This window comes from Caretta caretta, chromosome 8 (assembly GCF_965140235.1).
Source record: "Caretta caretta isolate rCarCar2 chromosome 8, rCarCar1.hap1, whole genome shotgun sequence".
In the NCBI taxonomy this organism is placed as follows: Eukaryota; Metazoa; Chordata; order Testudines; family Cheloniidae; genus Caretta; species Caretta caretta.
Genome location: NC_134213.1, coordinates 101,529,897 through 101,555,158, shown reverse-complemented (window position 1 = coordinate 101,555,158; position 25,262 = coordinate 101,529,897). Strand labels below are relative to the sequence as shown.

At 40.9% G+C, this 25,262-nt stretch overlaps 1 protein-coding gene across 7 annotated transcripts in view; it reads right to left on the bottom strand.

Moving 5' to 3' along the window:
- SPATA6 (spermatogenesis associated 6) overlaps nt 1-25,262 on the bottom strand; it is a 53,530-nt gene that overhangs the window by 5,330 nt on the left and 22,938 nt on the right. For 5 of the 7 annotated variants that reach the window (XM_048860488.2, XM_048860487.2, XM_048860490.2 and 2 more), the window contains 2 exons: nt 23,020-23,201; nt 7,790-7,889 (listed from right to left, as the gene is read on the bottom strand). In XM_048860488.2, the coding sequence (XP_048716445.2) occupies nt 7,790-7,889; nt 23,020-23,201 (282 nt within the window). The remainder of the gene's footprint in view (nt 1-7,789; nt 7,890-23,019; nt 23,202-25,262) is intronic. The other 2 variants (XM_048860493.2, XM_048860491.2) reach the window with 1 other exon arrangement.

Here is a 25,262-nt window from a genome sequence, read left to right as displayed (position 1 = left end):
GACCCACCAGCCTGGGTTTCCTCTCCGCTGTATTGTTGTGCAGCCTGCCAAGCCCTTCCTCAGGCGTCAGACTCAACTTTACCAGCACACTTACAGGTAGGGACACACCCAGCTGCAGCTTCACATAGATGCTGAGATCAGCTCTGCATGGGAAAGCTCAGCGAAGGAATTGACCAGTACTCATGTGCACACCCCCCTCCAGCAGATAAACCCAAAATTATACCGTCTTGCACTGCACAGAGATTTGTATAGCATAAGCTCACAAAATTCACCCCCTCCCTCAATGTGGAGAGGAATATACACAGCTTTCTGCCCCACCGTTATGTTTTCCACACACTGGTCTTAGACAAAACAAAACAAGTTTATTAACTACAAAAGATAGATTGTAAGTGATTATAAGGGAAAGCAAACGGATCAAAGCAGATTACCTAGTAAACAAAACAAACACACAATCTAAGTTTAATTTATTAAAGAAATTGGAGATGTGTAGCAAATTCTCACCCTAAATGTTGTTTTAGGCAAATTGCAGAGAACCTTGAAGGCAAGCTGCACTTGGTTTGCAGCTTAAAATTCCAGCTATTCCTTTCACAGGCTAGATAACCCTTTAGCCTGGGTTCAGCCCTTCTCCCCCAGCTCAGTCTTTTTGTTTCTTAGGTGTTCTTACAGCAGTCATCTTGGGCAGGGAGCCAGCGAAGAACCAACCACGATGATGTCACTCCCCTGCCTTAAATAGTTTTACATATGGTGGGAACCCTTGGTGTCCCAGTTTGATTCCCGTGCCCCGGTCAGCGGAAAAACACTAGTATTATCATGGAGTCCAATATCAGGTGACTGGGTCACATGTCCCTGTAGGGCCACCGCAGCCATGACTCAGAGGCTGTTTGCAGCATCCTCAGCAAGGCTCCCCTGGCGGGAGATTAGCATCTTCTAAAACCTATTGCTCCCCCTAATGGCCCTTCCCAACCAGACATCTAGACTGATTGCATTCTGCCTAATGGGCATTCTCCAGGTGTAAACACATTTGTAATAGATGCATAGACAATATTCCTAACTTCAGAAACAAAAATGTATACAGATAGGATAATCTTATTCAGTAAATCATAACCTTTTCAATGATACATCACATAATCTATCTTGTATAAAATACATCATTGTTATGCCATAATCATATCATAACAATATCTCTATGAAGAATATGGGGGTGTAGTGTCACACCCTTCCCTTACTTACCCACACTTACTGTGCAGGTATAGAATAAAGGACTATACAGAGTTGAAGCTAAAGGATGTTTTCAGCAGAAGCCAACTGTTGCAAGGATTAGTGAACAAATTACTTTTCACATATGCCGTTAATATAATCAAACTGGTTGAGAACACAAAACTGGGAAACAGGACAGTGAATATAAGGAAAAAAAGAAATAAAATGGAGAGCAAACTGAATGGCCTAGGACAGTGGAAAGGCTAACGCTATTTATCATAGAGAAATAGAAGGTAATGAGGGTGCATGTGTAAACAGGAAATCTGACTCTGCCCTCAGCAGCCACACACTACAAAGCACCAAGCAGAAGGAATCAGCTGCAGTGATAAACCCGGAAATGTTTGCCAGAAGCAAATTAAATTTTGGAAGGCATAAGAAGATGCATCAAATGTAAACAGGAAGATGCTGTCCATAGAGCTGTCTGAATAACAGAGTTTTTGGTTTGCTAGCAGGTCCAAAAAACAAAAATAAATCAAATAAATATTCATAGGAGCAGGGACTGAAGTCCAGGTCAGCGCCATAACCACTAGGATTATAGTATAGAGTTGTTCTCACTTTCTCTGGCCCAGTGGATATACTATGTGGAACAGCTTCAACCGGAGATGATGGCGAGCGCCACCCAGAATACTTGATAGCCTGGTGATTAGGACTTTCACCTGGGAGGCGGGAGACCTGAGTCCTTGTTCCAGAGTGGGGGATTTGAACCAGAGTCTCCCTAGGTGGGTGCTCTAACCACTGAGCTACTCCGCATAAGTGGGGCACTGCCATCACCTTCGCTTCCATTTTGTGAATGATACCTACATCTCCTGGTGAAGCCAGCCCAAAAAAATCAAAATATTTCATTTAAATTAAGGCAAAATAGTTTATTTCAACATTTCCTGTTTTTTTCTTGTTCTGAACCTGAAACCATTTGCCAAAATCAACAAATCCACAAAACATTTTGGTCAACCCAAATCTGCATTTTTTGGTGAAAGAGTTTCAGATGAAATATTTTGCCCAGTTCTAGTTTTCCACACATTATAATTGGAGCAGTAGTGGCCCCCTTTGGAATAGTCTCCAGAGTTTTGGTCACAGTATTTTCAGAAGGCACTACAGATATAAAAACTAGCAAAACCCAGTTGGCTGATATTGCACTTGATCTCAAGGTCTGTGGTTATTTGTAAAGGTTAGAGACATTAGGCCCATGCTCTCTGGAATAACAGGAATTAGAGACTCTTCCGTAAGTATAACAAATTTGGACAGGAGTGGAGACCTGAGCCAAGACCTCTGTTTCCTGTATGCTAATTTGTTTGCTGTATTATTACCTTGTCCTCCCCTCCTCATCTGCCTCACCTACCTGTTGCCTCCTATCACAACCTAGATTTTGAGCTCTCTAGGACAAGAAGTGTTTTTCTACCAGATGTTATACAGCACCCTGAATTATGGGACCCTGATCCTCGACTGGTGGTTCAGAGGATAGTGCAACACAAATTAATGATACATAATAAACGTCAAAAAGCAATTATCTGCTTATTTAAGTGAATAGAGGCAAAGTGAACATGAACAAAAGAGCATGAGAAGCAGTATTTTTATCTGAAAGCCAGCCAGTTATAAGTGTACCAAAACTAAAAGATCCCATCTTGCCTGATGTCCTGCCTTCCTGTTTCTTCCCATTGGGTCTCACTCCCACCTGCCCTCCTAAATGGGATCATCTTTTTGGGCAGGGAGAGGGGGTCACAGAGACTTGCCTTATGATTATTCAACACTCCCTGTGCTAGTCCATCCACTCACCTGCAGAACTGGCCATGTCTGCTCAAGCCAACACAGCACATCCTGTCAAGTTTGGGTGAGCGTGTAAGGGACAGATGGTTCAATATGGCAGTAAGAGACAGGAAACCCTTGTGTAGAGGCAGCTCAGGAGTGGCATGAGGCTTTATTTTTGTGTTTTCAAATGATGACTTTTCAAGAAAGGGCCAGTGGAAAAGGGGTGCTTGGAGGAAAAAGACTCACATTTCCCCATTTGCAGTTCCTCTTTAAGAGTTAAAAGCCATTTATGGCTTCCTGGGAAGACAATATAGCCAGTCATCAGGCTTTTTTAGCAAACTAGTAAATCCTTTTATCTTAGAGTCATGGTCTGGTGTTCAGGTGAAGCAGGACTATTGGAGTTGGTTTAGGCTGTGCAAACTTTCATTACACGTAGGTGCAGGACTGTCATAAAATTCAGTTTGCAATCCTAAATTCATTGGAACACCAGAAGAGACTGACCTGAGCTGTACCTGCTTTTGAGTGCTTAGAACACAGAAAAAATGTTACAAACATCTTGTATTTAACAGGCCGCAGTGCAGCTCACACAAGCTCATGAAGTTCATGTACAATTTTGGAATTTAGTCAATTTACATTTAGTCAAATAGTCTTAACATGCACCAAAAAAAGGCTCTCCAATAGCTTTGAAAAATAGCCAAGAGTGGACAGAAAAATCAGATTAGGAGACTAGGTTCTCATACCTGAATATGAATGGAGGGGTAAAAACATATGAATTATATGAATTTTAGTTATTGTCTCTACTTCTGGGGATTCAGACTGAATATCTTTCATTTGACAAGAATTTCAGTCTGTGCGTACACCTAGTTTTGTAAATAAACTTGTAGATTACTAATTTGGAAAGTCAAATTTTGGTCCTCCCTCTAAAAGAGAAGTCACGGGAGTTCAGGGATGTGATTTTGGCTAAGCAGTAACAATTCATTCTCATCCCTTCATGTAAAGAAGTCATATATAGCACCATTACTGGCAAACTGTACCTTTCAGTAAATATGAAAATCTAACAGTCTGAAGTCAGAGCAGGTACAATATAGCACACAGCTGGTAGAGGGCGCTAAGCATACACTTCACAGAACAGGCATCACTCTAAAAGGGTATGTCTACATTACAATTAAACACCCACGGCGGGCCCATGCCTGTTGACTTGGGCTAAGAGACTGAGCCCCGTTATCCCAAGCCCCGCAGGCACAGGCCAGCTGGCAGTGGAGCATACCCAGAGAGACTGCATGGAACTTGGAGTGTGAAGTGGGGGAGCATGAAAGGAGACATGAAATTTAAGAGTGGGCAAAAGAGACACGGGAGAGTTAAACAGGAAGTATGGCAGAACATAGTGAGGAGGCTGGGTTAGGGGTGTAGATGAGGGAAAGTATAAAAGCAGAGTGGAGCTATTGGAGAGCTCTGACAACATGTGGATCTTAGCAGATACATTTTGGATACACTAAAATGGGGAGAAGAGAAGAGGAGAAGGCCAATGAGGAAGAGGTTACAGTAGCCTAGGAAGGAAATTACTAAAGCATGGATTATCACCTTGGCAGCAGGTGTGAAAAGAAGAGACTAATTTTGAAAGAGTTGTGAAAAAAGGAAATGACAAGTTTGGGCAATGGCTTGGACAGGACGGAAGAATCAAAGACTAATCAGAAATGACCCTAGGCATGAGAGCCTGTAATACAGGAAAAATGGTGATGGTATGAACCAATTCAGGAAAAAGCAAAGATAAATGGGGGTAGGGGAATAGCCAAGCCTGGGTTCACTATCGTGAATCTGAGGTAGCAGCAAGACGTAGAATTGGAAGTAACAACAAGAAGCAGAGAAGTAGATTGGGTAACTACTACTGTAAAGATAGTCATGGATGAGATGACCCAGAGAGAGTGGGAGGACAGAGTCAAGAATGGAGTCCCAGGAACTCAGACAGAGAGGGAGAGGAGGAGAAGATAGTGCCATAGAAAAAAGTACTATAGAGCTAGTTAAAAAGGAAGGAGAAAAACCAAGACACAGTACATTGAATTGGAAGACTGGGGACAAGGAGGCGTTATCAGTCCTTTCAAATGTGAAGAGAGAGAGCTAAAGCCATTAGATCCTGCCAAGATATTGTCATATGGGTTTCTTTAGCAAGAGCAGTTTTGCCACTTGACTCTACAGAAAGCTAGTCTACAAGGTGTCAAAGAGAGAGTTGGTAGGAAGGAATTGTCCATATGATCAAGAGGGGAGGGAAAGTATGATACAGTAGCTGGGAATCAGTAAGATTTTCATGATGGGAGAAAAACGAGAATGTTTTAATATTAAGAGAATGTTGAGGATAAAGATGAGACCAACCCTCCTTCCTTCCTTCATGTCCAGTGACAAAAAACGTGATAGCACCAACATCTCAAATCAACCTTTGACCAAAACGGACTTTCCATACTCCATTAATCTGTATATACTCGCAGTGAAACCTGAGTGCAGGCGTAATTGCTATTTGTGCCAGAGAGCTGAAGATGTAGGAGTTTGTATTCATGAAGTTCTCCATAAAGAATGGTTTAAGATACTCAGTGCTGCAGTAAGCTGTTATGGCATATAAAATGTTTTGCTCACCCTCAGCTATGTTGCACGCACAGGTGGAGCGACAAGAGAAGTCTGTGCTTTGGAGATAAGAGATCTTGCAAAGGGAAATTTCTCAACAGTATTCACCCCAATACAATGGTAGAGCTTCAAGAGGGGAATTATCAGACTGTAGGCTTGGCTACACTTGCAAGTTAGAGTGCATTAAAGCAGCCCTGGGTGCCCTAACCCATGACCCATCCACACTGGCAAGGCACTTAAGAGTGCCTGGACTCTGCAGCTGGAGCACTCCTGGTAATCCACCTCCACGAGAAGCAGAATGCTTGCTGCGTCTTGGCTGAAATGCCCCAGCTTCAGTGTGAACGAGGTGTTGCCTTACTGCTCTGCGATTGGCCTCCAGAAACTTCCCATAATCCCTGGAAGTGGCCACTCTTGTCATTGTTTGGAATCAGCTGTAGGAATGCGGATATGCTCTTTCAAAGCTCCGTTTCTGACAGCCGGCTGCTTATCTGCTCCAGGACAAAGCAACCATTAGTGTGGAATGTTGCTTGAGAGGCGGGGGAAAAGGGGGTCTGCTGCTGCCAGAACTTATAAGACAGCATGCTGACATGCTCTCAGCCCCCCCAAAAACCCACTCACTCTCCCCCAACATACAACATACTCACTGTCACACTCCCCCCTCCCCCCCATTTGAAAAGCACGTTGCAGCCACTTGCATGCTGGGATAGCTACCACAATGCACTACCCTCTGTGGCCATTGCACGAGCTGCTAACGTGGCCACAGCAGTGCATTTGAATTGGACAGTGTGGACACACTGCAGCGCTTTCCCTACGGCGCTCCCCGAGGGCTGGTTTAACTCATAGAGTTCTACATCTGCAAGTGTAGCCATGCCCTAAATGGAACATCACAAAAGCATTTAACAGACTGTCATACTGTTTAGTATGTCAACAAAGCACAAAGGACAGATTAACTTGAGCAACTTGAAACTTCAGGAAATAGGTTCAGACTAAAGAGATTTCTGGCTACATAGATTTGATTTTTTTAAGCGCAGTTCTACTCTGAAGAGTGTTATAAAAAAAAAAAGAGAAGATCCCTTCTTGTCTTTGGATAGGGTAGCACTGCAAGTCAAGAGACCAGTTTCTATTCCCAGCTGTGCCACTGACCTACTGGGTGACCTTGGCAAGTCACTTCACTGTTCTGCACCTCAGGTTCCCCATCACTAACGCTAGCTCTCTTTTGTAAACCCTTTAAATTCCATGGATGAAAACTTTTAAGTATTATCACTACTGTGTAGATCTGCTCCAATTTGAATTTTACTAGTGTTTTTACTCTCATTACCTCTGACTTGCCGACACAGCTATAGGAGAGTGACTTGGATTCCAGCCTAGCTTACAGATCAGCAGCACTGTTAATTGCATTTCAACTTCAGAATTATTGTTGGGGGAGCATGAGCCAGAATGAACACATAGACTTTCATATTCCAGGTTGAGTTAGGCAGTTATAATAAAACCTTTTTACTTGTAAATTGATTTGACCTAGAGTCACCGAGACACAAAAACGGAATCTCATTATGCCAATTTTACAAAATCATTTTCCAGAGCAGAATGGCTTTTATGGATGGAGAAGCTTAACTTTTTAAAAAATCTTGGCCTGTATTTCTAGGACTCAGACACACTAGGATATGGGTTCACTTATCTGACTACAAATGCCCTTAAAGTTCTCACTGAGAGAAGAATGGAATACGCTGATCTAGGGCATAAACTCCTTACTTACGTACAGAACACGCTCTTCCTCCACCATTCATAGAAGATCAGGTAATGAAGAAAAAATAACATGCCTCTGAGGATTAAAGATACCTGTACAAAACAGCTGAATACAGTATCCCTGACTGGGTGACATTCAGGTATTTGGGAATTAAGCTCTCTCAATCCACATAACACATTTCTATTAAGTTTATTTTAAATTGGAGCAGGAGAGAGAAATGTAAAGATGAACATAATGTCACTATCCCTTGACACTCTGTGAGGGAGTTACCCACAAGCCCTGTCCATAAAGGCTACATAGTGCCTGCCACACTGTCCATGACTTTCACAGAAAAGAAACCTTTTATTACACAAAATCTGTAGGAAGGACAATTTTTCCCCTTAAATATTTTGTGACAAATTAATGTGTTTAGCTTGAAAACATAAAACTTACAAATGTCAGCCTTTGCCTAGCACTGTGTGTCCTTAAAATATTTTTCACTCGTTTATGGATCTCTTCTCCATTTGCTGGTGTAGACCAACCAGTGTTAAACCTATAAGAGAGGGGGGGAAAATAATAGAAGAAATATTCTTAGTTTAAAGAGGGCCGACATTTTTTGCTGTGAAGTTTTTTTAAATTAAGAAACAAATTATTACTTTCTATTTGGAATGTATAGAAAGTTAAAGTTCAATCCTCTCTTTCTCCTCTGGGATAGAGCTAAAGCAGTGATCCTCGGACCTCAGTGGTGTTCAGGAGCTAAATTAGCAACCGGCATTACCCAAAAGAGCCATAGTAGTGTGAATTCATTGTTTAATTTACTATATATTCATATTTAAGCAGTACAACAGGCAGGGCCGGCTCTATCATTTTTGCCGCCCCAAACAGTGAAAAAAACTGTTGCCACCAAATTGCCGCCACAGACAGCAGAAGAGAGAAACTCTCCCCGAATTGCCGCCGTGGCCGGCAAAACAGAGAAGCTGCCACCCAATTGCCACTACCGCGGAAACACTGCCGCCCCAAGCACCTGCTTGGAACGCTGCTGCCGGCCCTGACAACAGCGGAAATACTTAGCTTACATACATACATATATATATAAAATTATTTTATCAACTACAATTAGTTAACATAGCAAAAGCATCCTGATGGGTTAATAATTAAATCACACAGTGTTTTCATTTCATGTGCTGCAAAGAGACATATTAAAGAGCCGCTTGCAGCTCCTGAGCCTCAGTCTGAGTATCACTGAGCTAAAAAAACCTTTCAAAGAGGTGCATTGGGAAAATATAGCCACAATTTCAATTATGTGCAAGCATTGTCCATATTTTATATGCATGGATTTGTAACTGTACAGTTTGTGTCATATCTGTACTACTGCTATGGTATAGAAAAGCTAAACAATTATTTCATCCCCAGCAATGAAGTCCCATTTTCTCTTCTTACAAGAAGAATTAGATTCATGAAATTCCCTCCACCAAAATGAAACAGGAGAACAAGCCCCAAACCACTAAAAAATTCCTGAAAGTCACAAAACAGTTTTATGAAACTGCAAGTTCAGTTTCCATCTTACAAGACATAGCAAAGTTCTAAGTCTTAATTTTTTTTAAAAGACGCTCATATCAAACAAGAACCTCCATCTGTTCATGCAAAACAAACGGATGGATTTTATTCTTTCATGACATGCACCCTGTTTATTTCATTTTACTTGAAAAAGTCATTTTAAAAAGATTTCAGTTTTACCTTTCCCTATGCATTTAACTTTTCAGAATAGGAGTTAATCTAAAAGAGTTCATGAAGAAAAAAAAGATTTGGGGATCGCCTCTTTTTACATGTTCTTCATTGCTGACCTACACATTTGTGGTCTGTCTGTCTCTCTCTCCCCCTCCCCCCCAACTCTTTACTATGTTAGAATATTATTATTCAAGTTGCGAAGTCCAGCACTCAGAAGTTAGGAGATGCCAGAATTAAGGTTCCCTGTGCAAATTTAATTCAGCCCCCTTACGTCTATGCATTACGATGCAGTCTCATTACATGATCAAGTACTGTTTTTTCCCCACAAGACCTCTGCCTCAATCGGTGCAGTGGATTTCTTCTGAAGATAAAACAGGACTGTGTAGTAAAGGAGGCTGTTGTCTGTATGACCCGTCTCATTTGTTGCAGAATTTGGAAGGCATGTAGTGAATGAGGCTGAGGACTGCAGGAAGCGAAAGGATGGTCTTATGGTTAAGGCAGTTGAATGCTGCCTGGAGGATGGGTTTCTATTCCTCCTGCTGCCACAGTGTTCCTTTGTGATGCTGAGGAAGTCACTAACAGCATGTGATCATGCAATTAAAGACTATGACGATGCATATGCACAAGGGAGATAAATTAAGGTTGCACAGGGAATTTTAATTCTGGCATTTCATAAATTTTGAGTGTTTGACTTCGCAACCTTAAAAATGTTTTTAACACAGTTTTTCTGTGTGTAATTCCCTCAATTTTTAAAATAGCCAACTGAAAAAATAGGATCTCTACCATGTTGCATCATATTAGCAAGGAAGGAACCTTTAGATCCACCACATAGTCCTCTGCTACTTAAGCTAACGGAGTAACTGATAGCAATAGTAGATTGTCAACCTCAGCGTGGACCAGCAGTAGAGTGGTATGGGACCTTTGCCAGTAGGTTTCACAGATCTCTTCCCACAAGCCCTGTCATGTTGCCCAGCCAGTTCCACTTCCCCCTTTCCAGCTCCACATCTGATCTCTGTCTCTGCTCCCCCCACAGTAGCTCCCACTCTTTACTCTCAGGGTCCTCATCCCATCTGTCTCCCCCATACCTCCCCCCCTTTACTTTCCCCAGTATCCTCCCACTGGTTCCTAGCTCCAGTCTGTTTGTCCAGCAAGTCCCAGTTTAAGAAGTCTCTACTGAGCATGTGTGAACTGCAATTTTTCAGTGGCTTACAATTTGGCCACATATGGGGCGATTTTCATGTGGACAACTCAGAGCCATCCCCCGACAAATTTCAAGTCCCTGCTCAAAAGCACGGAGATGCTAGAGCTGTTTAAAGAAAAGGGCACTCAAATTCTTAAACATGGACAAAATGTACGTTTCACTAGCCTCTTTCTCAGAGCTGAGGGAATCATTCTGGCTGAAATTTTCAAAACCAAGATCTGCCTGAGGCAGACACCCAGCATGGAAAATTTCAGCCCAAATAGTCTGGTAAAGTTATAAGCTACTGAAAATAGGGTCTTATGGGAAATGTTGGGCAACCTTAATAATAGGCAGGGCTACGAGCCCTGACTATAATAATTATTGATTGTTGGGCACAGTTGCTAGATAAAAGGGAAAAAAGGATGTTTTTTTGCTGACCAGGAGTTTGCGAAGAAGGAATGCTAAACTGATGATGATTAAAGAGGTTTATTAAAAAAAACAAAGGTATTGTCAGGACAGATGGAGCTTGTCACCCTTGGTAGGCAGCTCACCTAGGAAAAGGGAAACTCCAATTTCAAACCAAAGGTCGCATGTTTGGATGGCTGACCTATAACGCTCATCCAGCAGACATGCTCATGTGAACTGACGTCTATGTCAAGTACCTCAGAGAGCTAAGATGCTCCCTGCAAGCAAGGTACAGCAGCCTTGTTTGACTACTGTAACTGGGAAAAGGCCTCTAAAGTTAAAGAAGCAAGTGAGTAAGCAGACATGTGGAAGTTGCAATGTAGAACATTCACTGGAGGAAGTCTGGAACTATGCGAGGTCTTAAAATGAGGCGAAGAGTAAATATGGCACTTATACAAGAGATCATAGGGAAAGTTGCAGAGCCAACTGGTGGAGGATTACAAAATCTATTACTCAGGGAGTTCAACTGCCTGAAATAATGTTGGAAGCTATTCCAAATGAAACTACGCACAGGCATATGAGAGAGATTACCAGAAGGTTGGACCGACTAATGGATGTTAAATTGTGTTGGGAAGATTTCACTATCCATATAATAAGTTGATGTGCACCACAGTTAGGAGAGGATCAAAAGAGAAGTTTTTCAATGAGTTGCTGTGCCTTACGAGAAACATACCATCCAATGAGAAGACATTTATCGGAACAGATCTAAAATGTACGCAGTGGAACTGATAAGGCTGGATATGAAGCAGGTCATAAGGCACTGGAACCAGAAACTTTTGAGGGGGAAGATGGTTCTACAGACTTGTCTGGCATTGGGATTGGTGACTGCACTTGCAGAAGAAGGGAAGCCATCTCATAACTTGTGCCAGTGGAGGACAAGTCCCAAACTGATTTCTTAGACAGATCACAAATAATCAATTGTAAGGGAATACCCAGAGAGCGCACTGTGGGACAGCACAGACTTCTCCTAATGGACTTCAGAATGCAGAGACCTCAGAAACGTCTGAGCCCCTGGGCACCAGCGAGGCTTAAGTGATGGCAACTTAAAGATGGGAATGAGAAAACCTTCAAACAAAGAGTAATGTGTAGACTTCCTGACTACACACAGGGATGGGTGGAGGACAACTGATTCAAATTAAAGTAAACTGTTAGAAATGGCACATGAAGTCCTAGGAATGATTAAACCAACACCACAAAGGATAAGAAGGGAGACTTGGGTGGTGGGCTCCTCAAGTTAAAGAATCTGTTGGGGGTGAAAAATGGTAACCTTCATAAAAAAAACGGCAGGTCAGTGGCTTGAGGAGAGATAAGATGGCATACATGGAGGCAAAAAAAGCAGCCAAAACAAGTGTTGTGAGGGCTAAAAGTGTGGCCTGTGATGTGCTATATAACTAACGAAGAGGACATGAGGGAGAGAAGACCATCAAAAGACTTGCCAGGGCAAGAGAGAACATGAACAAGTTTGCTTATGCTATAAATGAATATGGAATATTGCAAATAAATGGAGAATTAATCAACAAAGTTTGGAGTGATTACTTTGAAAGAGTGATGAATGAGGAGAACCCAAAGGAGGAATTAAGAACATGTAAGCTGAACTGGGGCCTGATAGATTGCATACAGAAGGAAGAGGCTGCAGAGGCGCTTAAGAAAATGAAAAAGGGGAAAGTACTTGGGCCAGATGAAGTACTAGTGGGTGAAATTAAATCACTGGGAATGGAAAGCTTTAAGTATCTTATAAGTTTGTTTAATTATATTCTTAAGAAAGGGAAAATGTTGGATGAATGGCGTGAAAGTTTTGTGGTGCCTATTTTTAAACAAGAAAGAGATATTACAATGTGTGCTAATTATCAACCAATTAAGCTGATATCACCTGCTGTGAAAGTATGGAAGAAGATTATTGAAAAGTGTCCGTGTGGAATGGTTGAAATTTGGAAGGATCAGGCTGGATTCATGCCAAGGAGGAGCACAATTGATGCCATACATGCACTATGAATCCCCACGGAGAAGTTCAGAGAAAAAAGATGGCAATTGAGTATGGTCTTGGCGTACAATTGTGTACCGTAAGAAATAGTTTGGTATAAAGTTCAGAGTAACAGCCGTGTTAGTCTGTCTTTGCAAAAAGAAAAGGAGTACTTGTGGCACCTTAGAGACTAACCAATTTATTTGAGCATGAGCTTTCGTGAGCTACAGCTCACTTCATCGGATGCACACCGTGGAAACTGCAGTAGACATTATATATACACAGAGACCATGAAACATGGTATAGTGTGTAACAGAAGGGTGTTCCAGAAGGATACCCCGTCTTCTCCAGGATTATAGAATCATAGAATATCAGGGTTGGAAGGGACCTCAGGAGGCCATTGAGTCCAACCCCCTGCTCAAATCAGGACCAATCCCCAACTAAATCATCCCAGCCAGGGCTTTGTCAAGCCTGACATTAAAAACTTCTAAGGAAGGAGATTCCACCAGCTCCCTAGAATACGCATTCCAGTGTTTAACCACCCTCCTAGTGAAAAAGTGTTTCCTAAAGTGTTCCCAACCTAAACCTCCCCCACTGCAACTTGAGACCATTACTCCTCATTCTGTCATCTGCTACCACTGAGAACAGTCTAGATGCATCCTTTTTGGAACCCCCTTTCAGGTAGTTGAAAGCAGCTATCAAATCCCCCCTCTTCTCCCTATCAAATCTTTTGCAAACTAAACAATCCCAGTTCCCACAGCCTCTCCTCATAAGTCATGCGTTCCAGTCCCCTAATCATTTTTGTTGCCCTCCGCTGGACACTTTCCAATTTTTCCACATCCTTCTTGTAGTGTGGGGCCCAAAACTGGACACAGTACTCCAGATGAGGCCTCACCAATGTCAAACAGAGGGGAACGATCACGTCCCTCGATCTGCTGGCAATGCCCCTACTTATACATCCCAAAATGCCATTGGCCTTCTTGGCAACAACGGCACACTGTTGATTCATATCCAACTTCTCGTTCACTGTAACCCCTAGGTCCTTTTCTGCAGAACTGCTGTCGAGCCTTTCGGTCCCTAGTCTGTAGCAGTGCACTGGATTCTTCCGTCCTAAGTGCAGGACTCTGCACTTGTCCTTGTTGAACCTCATCAGATTTCTTTTGGTCCAATCCTCTAATTTGTCGAGGGCCCTCTGTATCCTATGGATATCCTAGGATATGTATGATAGAGTGATTATCATAGTCAAACTTAACGGGGCCAACGGGGCCATAGTAGAGATTTTCCAGAAAATTTTGGCCTGTGTCACAGGTCAGTTTTGAGCCCCTTTATGTTTGTGGTTTTCAAGGTTGTGCTAAGTGAGAATATACGAAGGGAGGTGCCTTGGAACCTGCTGTTTGCTGATGACGTAGTGATATATGTGAAAGATTGAGAGACTTTGCAACCCGACTTTGAACTCTGGCAACATAGTTTTGAGAGGTGCACTTCAAGTGAATGTTGGTAAGATCAAGGCTAGGATACCTGAGGGAAGAGGACTCACCAGAAAGGATATCATACGCAGAGAGCTTAGAAGAGTGAAAGTGATTAAATATCTAGTATCAATGGTTCATGATAACACAAAAACCAGGGGTCACCCCATGAAATTAATAGGCGGCAGGTTTAAAATCAACTAAAGGAAGTAATTCTTCACACAACGCAGACTCAAGCTGTGGCACTCGTTGCCCGGGGTTGTTGTGAAGGCTAAAACTATAACACGGTTCAAAAAATAATTAGATAAGTCCATCAATGGCTATTAGCCAAGATGGTCAGGGAGGCAACCCCATGCTCTGGGTGTCCCTAGCCTCTGACTCCCAGATGCTGGGAGTGGAAAACGGGATGGAACACTCAATGATTGAGAGCTCTGTTCATTCCCTCTGAAGCACCTGGCATTGGCCACTGTTGGAAGACAGGACAGTGGGCTAGATGGACCATTGGTCTGACCCAGTATGGTCATTCTTAGGATGATTCGCCCCGAGTGATGCCTGGCATTACTCTAAAGCTTTGTGGTTCAGATGGTAGGAGCTGACCGTAATAATGTTAAAAGGCAGAGTATTTAAAACTGTAATTCTATCTATCTATCTTAACATATGGAACAGAGACTTGGCCAGCCACCAGAAAGGAAATCAGTATGTTCTCCATCACAGAAACTAAGACGCTGAGATGGTCAAATGGTTGGACATTCTACGATAGGAAACAAAATGAGGTTGTAAGGGGCTTTATGTGGGTTTCTCCAAGTGAAGACAAGTTGAGGGAGGCTAATCTACATTGGTATGGACATATCAAGCGGAGATCAGACAGCTATATCAGTAGAATGGCTTTTCCATGATTGTGGACAGAAGATGACCTAGGGGAAGACCAAAGACACGGCACATTGACCAGATATCAATAGGCCTCAGAAAGGCCAATCTGCGTAACAGCCTCGTGTACGATCATGAGTTTTGGAAGAAGACTATAGAAGTCATCGACCCCCAAAAGGGAAGTCGCAAGAAAGATGACAATGATAACCCAAAGGTTTCAATGTGATCTAAATTCTCATGCTTCAGAGAGTAACCAACTTCTAACTGAGCAACTCCAAATATGGGCAGGTTATTCCGTAAGTGTTCTACTTCGAGATTCCTGTTCTTTCCTCCATTTTTCTGTGTCCATTTTACCTGTTCTAAATTATTCATTATTTAGTATGCTTCCTTGTCTTCCCTGTAAACAGTCCCAATCTTTTCAACCTATCCTCCTACAGAATATTTCCATGCATCTAATCATTTGTCATCCATTTTGAACCCCTCCTGTTTCTACTATCTCCCTTTGGAGAGAGGATGCGTAGAACTGACAGTCATCCAGGTGAGGGTTAACACTGATTTATATATCGGCATATTTTCAGATTCCTTATATAGTTTAAGATTTTGTTTGCTCTTTGACCACCACTGTGCAGATTTTTTCATTAAGTCAGACAATGTTTTTTTTCTGGAATGGTTACAGTTAATTTAGAACCTAGCAGTGTATATGAGCAGTTCAAATTATTCTTTTCTTCTCGAGGTAGAACCTAAAAAAACAAAACAAAACAAAATCTTGTCAGAGTAACAGATTTTAAGAAATCTTAGAAAAAGGCAGAGTGATTTGCTGACTTTTCTTAATTGATCTGATATCAAAGAAATTATGAGTGAGAAGGCTGGATTCTGCATTTTCATCATATAACTGAACTAAGGCTGAACATTACAAGGAATACATTATATTCTTATCCAATAAATTGCTAGAAACCTGCAGCTCTGCTGAAATGCTCAGACACAGAATGAAATAGAGCAGGTAAGAGAGAAATAACCCCCCCCCCCCCCAAAAAAAAAAAGAAAAGAAAAAAGGAAGAGCAGGGTTAGTAATGTGATCTTCCAACTTCCTGTCACTAGTTCCAAACCCTAGCACTAGAGAAATTGCTGCTGAACTTGTGCATGTAAAACAGTATATTTGCAAAAAGAAAAGGAGGACTTGTGGCACCTTAGAGAGTAACCAATTTATTTGAGCATAAGCTTTCATGAGCACACAGTATGCATCCGATGAAGTGAGCTGTAGCTCACGAAAGCTTATGCTCAAATAAATTGGTTAGTCTCTAAGGTGCCACAAGTCCTCCTTTTCTTTTTGCGAATACAGACTAACACGGCTGCTACTCTGAAACCAGTATATTTGCAAGCAATTCAAGTATGCCAGTTCCTATTTCCACAAATGAAACTTAGTCCATGAGAGTGGGGCACTTTGTCTCATGTATACAGCAATTTCAATTTGTCAGATTTGCTTGTGTTGTTTAATACTGGAAAGAGAGGTCAGACAGGTTGCTGTAGTTTACAGTATTTGCTTTTTTGAAACAGGAAATAAAGCGGCTACGGTTTGTTCGGAGGATTTCAAAGCACGGTTACCGATCTCATGTTTATAAATATCCATTCGGAGTCAAGTGAGCTGTAGCTCACGAAAGCTTATGCTCAGATAAATTTGTTAGTCTCTAAGGTGCCACAAGTCCTCCTTTTCTTTTTGCGGATACAGACTAACACGGCTGCTACTCTGAAACCTGTCATTAGGAGTCAGATGCTCTATCTTGAAAAATATAAAAACCATAGTTGCTATTTTATTCACTCATATGAGATGTATCCATGTACCACAGCAGAAAATTAAGTATTTAATGCAAAAGCTATATGCATTTCTTCAGTAGCATTACTGAACAATCCACTAGTGTGCACTGTGGTATAAGAAATGTTTGTTGATCACATAGGCCCTGAACTTAAATTACAAAAATCAAAACCTTAAGTATGATTAAAAACAGTATCAGCTCATTTTTAATTAGTTTTGCCAGTATCTTAACTGTCTAATTTTCGTAATAACTATAAAGCCTAATCCACATTTTAAGTCAGTGTTAATATTTACACCAAATCAAAACTCATCCGAAAATAAAATGATGCTAGAAAATGTAACACCCATAATCTAAATTGAAACCATCTAATGATGTGATAACTCCTATTGGAGATATTTTATAAATGGCTTTCAGAGCACAGGTTCTTAAATTATAAATAAAGGAATTTCAGTTGCCCAAAACCACTAATTATGCATTTTAAAAACCACTAGCTACTTATTTATGTGATTAAGATGTCAGTATTCTATTGCAATGTTGGAGGAAAAAAGTCATTTCATTTCAATGGCCGTTTGCCCTGATAAACTTCTATAGCTGTATTTTGTCATACTTCCAATTTTTCTTGGGACTTGCAAACATTCTGCAGTTACATCAGTTTAAATTGTTTATTGATTCCAATAGATTGTATAAACACTTTGGAAGTATAGTTCAGTGACCTAGAAAAAGCCAGATCAGAGAAGTTATCATTCATTTCAAAGACGTTATGTCAAGTACGATCTAAGGTACAAAACTATTTTCCCTTGGAATGTAACTAAAGACATTTATTTTCTTTTATGAGATGAGGATTTTTTTTTGAAGTCATGTAAACAGACAACATTTACCTTAGTGCAAAAAAAGAATCAAGTCTGGATGTTATAATACAGATTAATATAATTCTCAGACATCCACTAGGATGGAACAGACTATTAAAAATTCAAATAGATGTGTGTATACTATTTAAACACCAGCTTACAACTCTCAACTTTATAATAAATAGGTATTTTCAAAGTCAGACAGTCCAATCATTCATTTGAACATAGCAAGAAATGCTAATATCACCTATCAGTAAGAAATCCTACACCGTCTTGGATAGCAGAGTTAATGCAAAAGCTTACTGCAAAACGTTTGCATCAGGTATAACCCCTTCCCCATCAGCAAACCTTCCAACAGTGTGTGTAAATGTGTGTATGTGGCGTCCATGAAGAATTTATCAACTTCAAAGCAGACACTTCATGCTGAGAAGAAACTACATACAAGGACAAACTATCACAGGACAGAAATCAATAAAGAACTGTAGTAGCAGGTTCACAATTGGAGAGCTCTATTGCAAGACAGAAAAAGAAAAGAAAAAAGAAATAACTACTTAGATAAATATAACCAGACAAACAGCTAAAAGAATCTTTCAGAAACTACCCATGTAACATGAGAGATCATCCAGAAAAGCCAAATACAGGTACACTTAATTCCAAAATGGATAGAACTTGGATACTTTGTATCTCTGCAGTACTCATGGTAACCAGAAGAAGTAACTTTATTTCCAGTTAAGGCTAGGAAGTGGCTATTTACAAAAAAACAACTTGTTCTCCGCATATATTGCCAACACAGAGAGATGCTGTAAGAGTTGGTCTTACTGGCATAATTATGTCAGTAAGAGGTGTGATTTTTTTTTGCCAACATGATGAGGACAGTAAAAGCCCTCCTGTAGATATAGCTATACGGTTTATAGTTTATAGCTTATTTCAGTTTCCAAATCACAAGAAGCTATACTGGTATAAGCACCTTTATACTGATATAACTGCTCCCATCCCGTGGGATTTTGCTGTTTAACTGTGAAGGAATAGCTACAACCACCACTTTGTTTTTTAAGCGTAGACAAGAGTCACACTATGGCAGTAAATAGTTGTTTTGAGCAGTAGCTGGTGGGTGCACTCAGTTCCTCGGAGTGCTAAATTCTGTAGATAGGAAATGCATCATCCCTTCTAATGGTCACTCAGTTCCTTTTCACCCCCCGAAGCCCTGTATAGAGCTGGGCTCTGAAGCAGAAAAGAGGTAGCTCTATGGAGGCACACAGAGAACAAGTGCTTGCTGATAAGTAAACTCATTTAATTTAAAGCATGAAGGCTAGCCAATCACCTTCTAAGGAGGTTGGTCTTAAACAATGTCCTTTAATACCACCATTTGCTCTGGATGTAGTGTCGAGAAAATAGTGATTCGTAGGTGTGAACTCACCTCTAGGTAGCAGCCCTACAAATTTCACATAAGGGTACATTGCATGTAGATACCATCAATTTTGCAATGCCCTTGTTGATCAAACCCTTAAGAATTCAGGCACCCCTGGTATATATCATAACTGGATGCATTTTCTTATCCATTTTGACAGTCTTTGAGCTCAGGTGGTTGACCCTCAAATTCCTCTCCAGAGGCCATAAATTGTCTAACTTCTGAAATGGCTTAGTCCTGTTTAAGTAGAAGCCAGTGCTCTTGACATCCAGGGTGTTCAACTTCACCTCCTCAGCATAATTATGGGGCGTTGTGAAAGAGACAGGCAGAGATATCAGTAATTGAGATGAAAAGTCAGATATAAATTGGTCTAGATTGGGGTGAAGTAGCCACTGATCTTTGTGGAATACAGTATAAGGTGACAGATCATCAAGGCCTGCCACTCAAACCCTCCTGGCCAAGTTAACGGTGACAAAATATGATAATCTTCACTGAGAAGCAATGCAGAGAGCAGGACCCTAAAAGCTCAAACACCCTCCCATGAGTTTATTTAATACCAAGTTCAAGTCCCAAAGTTGAATAGGTTCCTGAACAGGCATGTATAAGTTTGTATGACTTTTACAGAATTGTTTCACTGGGGAACAGACAAAGCCAGAGCACCTTTTCACAGGGCCAGGTTCAGGGTCAGCATAAGCAGTAATAGCAGATGGAAACTGCAGGTGCTTACCTAAGAACAGCTTTGATAACAGAGACAGAAGAAAGTCTAAACCAATTGGAACTGGACAGAAACCGGGTCACAGCCTTTACAGTGATCAAACTTTTAAAAACAGTTCTATTTACCAGCATTCTGTTTTCTAGTGGATGGTTTTCTGGACTCCATTTTAAGACATCTTGCCCTAGAAAGCCAATCTCTATAACATGAGACAAAGAACCTTGAAGTCTGGATGCATTACTCTGCTGGGACAGGAGATCTTGACTCAGGGAGAGAATGAACAAACAACCTTGGGACAAAACTAGAAGTCAAGAACCTGGGATGAAATCATGACTCCACTGAAGTCAAAGGCAAAACTTCCATAGACTTCAGTAGAGCCAGGACACACATGGTCAACTGGACTCATGTTGGAGTAACTAAGATCACCCAACACTATGCTGCCAAAACTTTCCCAGTACTCTGGGAATGAGAGAAAACAGAAGAAAGGAGTAAAAGGAGACTCTCTTGCCAATGCAAAAGAAAGGAGTCCTAAACGTGGATCCCTGACTGTTCTCAAGCAAACCTGATTGTGGTTTGTTGTTCTGACTTGTAGCGGATAAATCCGTGTTCCAACGATCCCATCTGGCAGAAATCACACAAGCACCTGAGGGCAGGAGTGACCACTCATGATGTTCCACACCTTTCAGACTGAAATCAGCAGCTAGGGAGTTTTTACACCTGCCAGGTGCAGAATGGAAAGGATTACTTCAAACTGGATGCATGATTCTCAAAGCCCGATTTGCCTCTCAGCACACCAGAAATGACCAAGTATCATGACTGTGCATTCTCTTTTCAGAGCCAACCAAAGAATTTCAATCTTTTTAGCTGGTGGAACCCATTTCAATGCTTGTAAAGGAATCTCAAACAAGGGGATGATTTCAGCTTGAGATTTTGCATCAGGCGTTGTCATCTAGCAAGATTTAGCTGCCAAATTACTTGTGCTTGGGGGGTACTTTCGTAGCAGAAAATCACCAGGACTTGCATGCTACTGGAGCCTCTTCCAAAAGCAAGTTCTGGACCAAAGTCTTACAACGCTTTTGGGCCCTTTTTGAGAGTCAATAGGCAGACCACGGGCCAAATCCGGACTGCCAGGTACTTCTGAATGGACCCCAAAAATCTATTTGTTTACTTATTGTTTTTTTTTATTATTTGCTCTGGAGTCTGGACCTTCACTGTACCTTGACCAAAAAATTTGGACCTTGACAAAAAATAATGGTCAATCCCTGCTTAGCGGAATGCACTTCCCCAACGTATAAAGGGCACGTTACACATCTATATAAAGCAGGTATGGGGAAAGACCACCTCTTAAACCCATTGTCTTAGACTGGTCTCTAAGACAATGACACAAAGTGACGTAGAATTTGAGGAAATTAAAACAGACAAAAATTTAAAACAACAAAGCAAACTTTTCAGCCTTAGCCTAACAATCTAACTATTTACTATTTGATTTATTTATCAAACACTAAAGAAAAAGGGAGAAGTTTTACAACCACTGGCTAGCAGGCAGGCAGGCGCCGAGGGACTATTAGAAAGGGCACAATATTTATACCCTTGGGCTATGTGATGCAGGATTCATGGGAATTATGCAAACCTTCTCCCCCCCTTCCATACATTGCTCAAAAAGGTTCTGGGAGTGCATAGTTATGCAAGTAACACCAACAGTGGGGCTCTGAGGAAATAATGTCATGGACACTCACTTCACACCTATTTAGCAAAGAGGTCAAGTTTTCTTGTTGCTGTGTGCTGACTAGCATTATGTAGCCTAGAAGCTCAGTGCTCTCCGTACGCTAGGTTCAAAATAGATTGGAGGCAGTATTTATCAAATCACCACAAGATTGGGCTCTTATACTCATCTAGATATACATGTATTTTGTTATGCTTTCAGCAATACTGATGTTCTGCACAGTTAGGTGATTTGAACAAAAATATTTTAATACATTTCCAAAAGCTGACCCTGGCTACATGTTTGCCAGCTTCAAATGTAACTTTCGGCATATATTCGGTTAAAACCTTAGTAAGCTGAGCAGTACTAATATTAAGGTCAGATTCAGACTACGTTTTCATTGCTCCTGCCTCTTTGCTTTCTTATTTTATGATTTTGCTTCTGCCAAAAGATTTCTTTTAAACATTTACATTCTTTTTAAAAAGTCTTGGACCTCAAGTAAGGAAACTGTGGGTATTTATTAACAACATTGGTGTCCCCCTACTGATAGGAAGGGAACATGACGTCATTGGACAAAATTCTGAATCTGCTGGGGAGAGACCTGTGATGTGAAACAGCAAGAATGTTGACCTGATTTTGAGCTGGACAGGCAAAGATGAGTACCATGCAAAAAAAGAGTTAAAAGGTTGTTTTCAAAGTGTTGTTCTCTCTTGTCTACTGCCTGTGAAAGATCCACACAAAAGAAAAGGGGGTAAATCTATTCGGGTAGCATAGTGACCTTAACTACACACACACAGTTATCAAATACACAAACAAGGAGAAAAAAAGAGAAACATCAATACACAAGACACATGAAACTCTCAGTTATAGTCGTCAGAATGCTGGAATAGTGTCAGGCAGAGGGCGATGGTAAGGGGACACCACCTTAAACTCTCACTAGGATTTAAAAGCCAGCCCACATATGCCCCACTAAAACTATATTTCTACATATTTTTAAAGAAAACCCTAAAGTAAAGTTTCTATTTATAAAAAGAACCTTTAATTGGATTAGATATAAATTAACAAATACTGGGGTTGAAAAACAATCAGAAGTTCAAAACACCTTCAGAATATTTTACTAATGCAATCACCACATTTAAGTTCCTGACATTGAAATCAGTGTTTGGAATATTAGCATTTTCCAAGATACTGACCAATTGTTGCTTGAGATATATAATAGACATTCAGAGCCAAAACCCGGACTAAGTTATACCAAATATTCAAAACATGCAATTGGAGAAGAGAATTTTATTGCCATGATTTTGGGACCCATGTCAGTTGGGCTGTACAAATGCAGTTGAGAGAAGATGGACACCCTAACTTTTGTACATGTGGTCCTTTGATGACAGTTCAAATGACTACATAAAGTAACAGGAAATCCACAGTCATTGTAGCCTGTGTTACCCTTACAACCTACAGTTATGCAAACATTACTGTGATTCACAATTGCCAATTATCCCAAAGTTTCACAGACAACAAATGAAAACAAGCCTTTACCTTTCTCTAAGCGAAGAACGGTTTAGTACAGGACTTGAGGAATGTTTCTGCAATGAGGAGGGTGCTGAACGTATTAATGAACTAGTAGAATGAAAATGCCTACTAGCAGTACCCGAGATCGGGTGCTCATCACAGCTGTCGGAAGAGCCATCTAAGTCTTTCCCATGATGAGACTTGATCATCTGTCAGAGAGAAAACAGCAGGAAAACTTAAAACAATATGTAAAATGTGCCCTGGCTATGCCTGTGCACCAGCTAACGGAGCAGAGATGTACACTTTCCACCTGCTATGTGTGTCAAACAAAGTTAAAAATTCAACTTGTCTGCATTAAGTGATACACATAACGTGATGATTTACAGAGGTTTGCATATAACATTGGAGTGGGAGCAGCAGCACCCCCCATAATTAAGATTGCATTCCAGGCTAACCCCTGTTTTCAGTCACTGATATCTTTTTGAAGTTTTCACCTTTCCGGATGAAAATTTTCTAGGATTGGTTTCTGAACAGGGACTTTTTAGTCTCAGCAAAAGCTCTTCAGCCATATTGGATTATCAAACAAGATGGTGGGGATAATGGGGGGAGGAGGGAGACAACATTTTTCCCAATTATAAAGAAATTTTTGCAATTTTTTTGGAGCCGCTACAGAGCTGAAAAAAGTTAGAGGTAAAAATCTGAAACAGCCCTCACTGAAGAAAGTGCCTTGCAGGTTTCTAGTGAAAAGAGACCTTGAAGATTTCCACTGAAAGTGTTCTCTATTTGCCCTAGTTATGACCCTTTAAAAACTGAATACTACACCCATACAGTTCATTTTGCATGGGTTTTCTCTGTAAGCTTGTAAAGTGCTAAGGAAAGCTACACCTTGCACGCTTGAGTGATGGAGTTTGCTGCTAATGAAAAATGTGCAAGCAGTGCAAAGGGCTTAGAAGGGTTGCTATATTCCTTAAATTTCACAGAAAGGTGTCCCACTGTGATGAACCTTTAGTATTCCACCATCTTGATCCAGCATCTCACTTCCTGCTGGCCCCATCAGCTAGGGCCAAATTCTTGATCTCTAGATACTGCTGCAGCCACATAAGGGAGATCCTTGGACACTGTAAAGCTGCCAGAATAGCTCCATGACAAAGATGTGGGGTGGGATAAGGATACATGTTTTCCAGCTTAGCTTGTAAGCTTAGGGGACCAGGCCATGTCTCATCTGGTTTGCCATGCCCACTTATGTAGAAATAGCATTTTTAGATCAAGATTCGATCTGTTCCCATATATTCCTACAAAGAGATTCATCAGAGCGTTATTCAAATGTAACCTTGACGAAAGCTTTACCCCATTGGCCCTTTAAAGATTCTTGTGCCCTGTGGGAGAAAGGAATTTGTTTTGTTATTTTACACCACACACATAGAGGAACTCAATAATATTCCATGGAATTCTCCTTGCTAGCCAGGAAACCCTCTGAAAGGCAGGACTGTATCTGTCCCCATCGCACAATACACTATTTTTAGGTGAACTTTAACCAAAGTTGAATACCCTAGTCATGCCACACAAAAGACCTAAATTAACAAATAAAAGCCAGGAAAGTCCAAACATTTTGGCCCCATGAGCTAATTCACCTAACAATTTTAAAAGATGTAGTTGATGTTGGCTACAGAATTAGAATCCCATTCAAATGTAATCTTCAGATTAAACACACAGACAAACAGCATGCCCAAATATAATCTGCTTTATTAAATTTAACATTGATTTCCCCTTAACAGCCACTTTACACCAATAGTAATTCTCAGGCCCTCTCACTCTACACAATATTAACAACATCTAGTTCAGAGCTATACTATTATTTTTGGCAACAGAAAAGGTATATTCCTTTTTGCCTTTATTTTTTTGTTGAAACCAGGAATGCTTAAGGGCATCAGGAGAGTGATGAATTTAATCTGTATCTTTGTTATCTATGTGGTCCAAACAATGACTGCCGCTAATATCTTCTTCCCCATTTGAGAAAAATGGATTTGAATTAAAACATCCATCATAAAAGCATATTTAGAAGTTCTCAGTACAGTTTATCACTTATCACTATGGAGCAATCCAGAGGCAGCACAATATATTAGACTTACATGCCACATAAAACTGCAATCCTACACAGTGAAAGTTAAGAAGCTGACAAGAATGTTTGGCCTGAACCAAAGGTTTATCCTTTTAATTCACTTTCCTTGTCCCTCCTTGCATCATCTCTCTTGCCAGCCGTTAGGAAATCT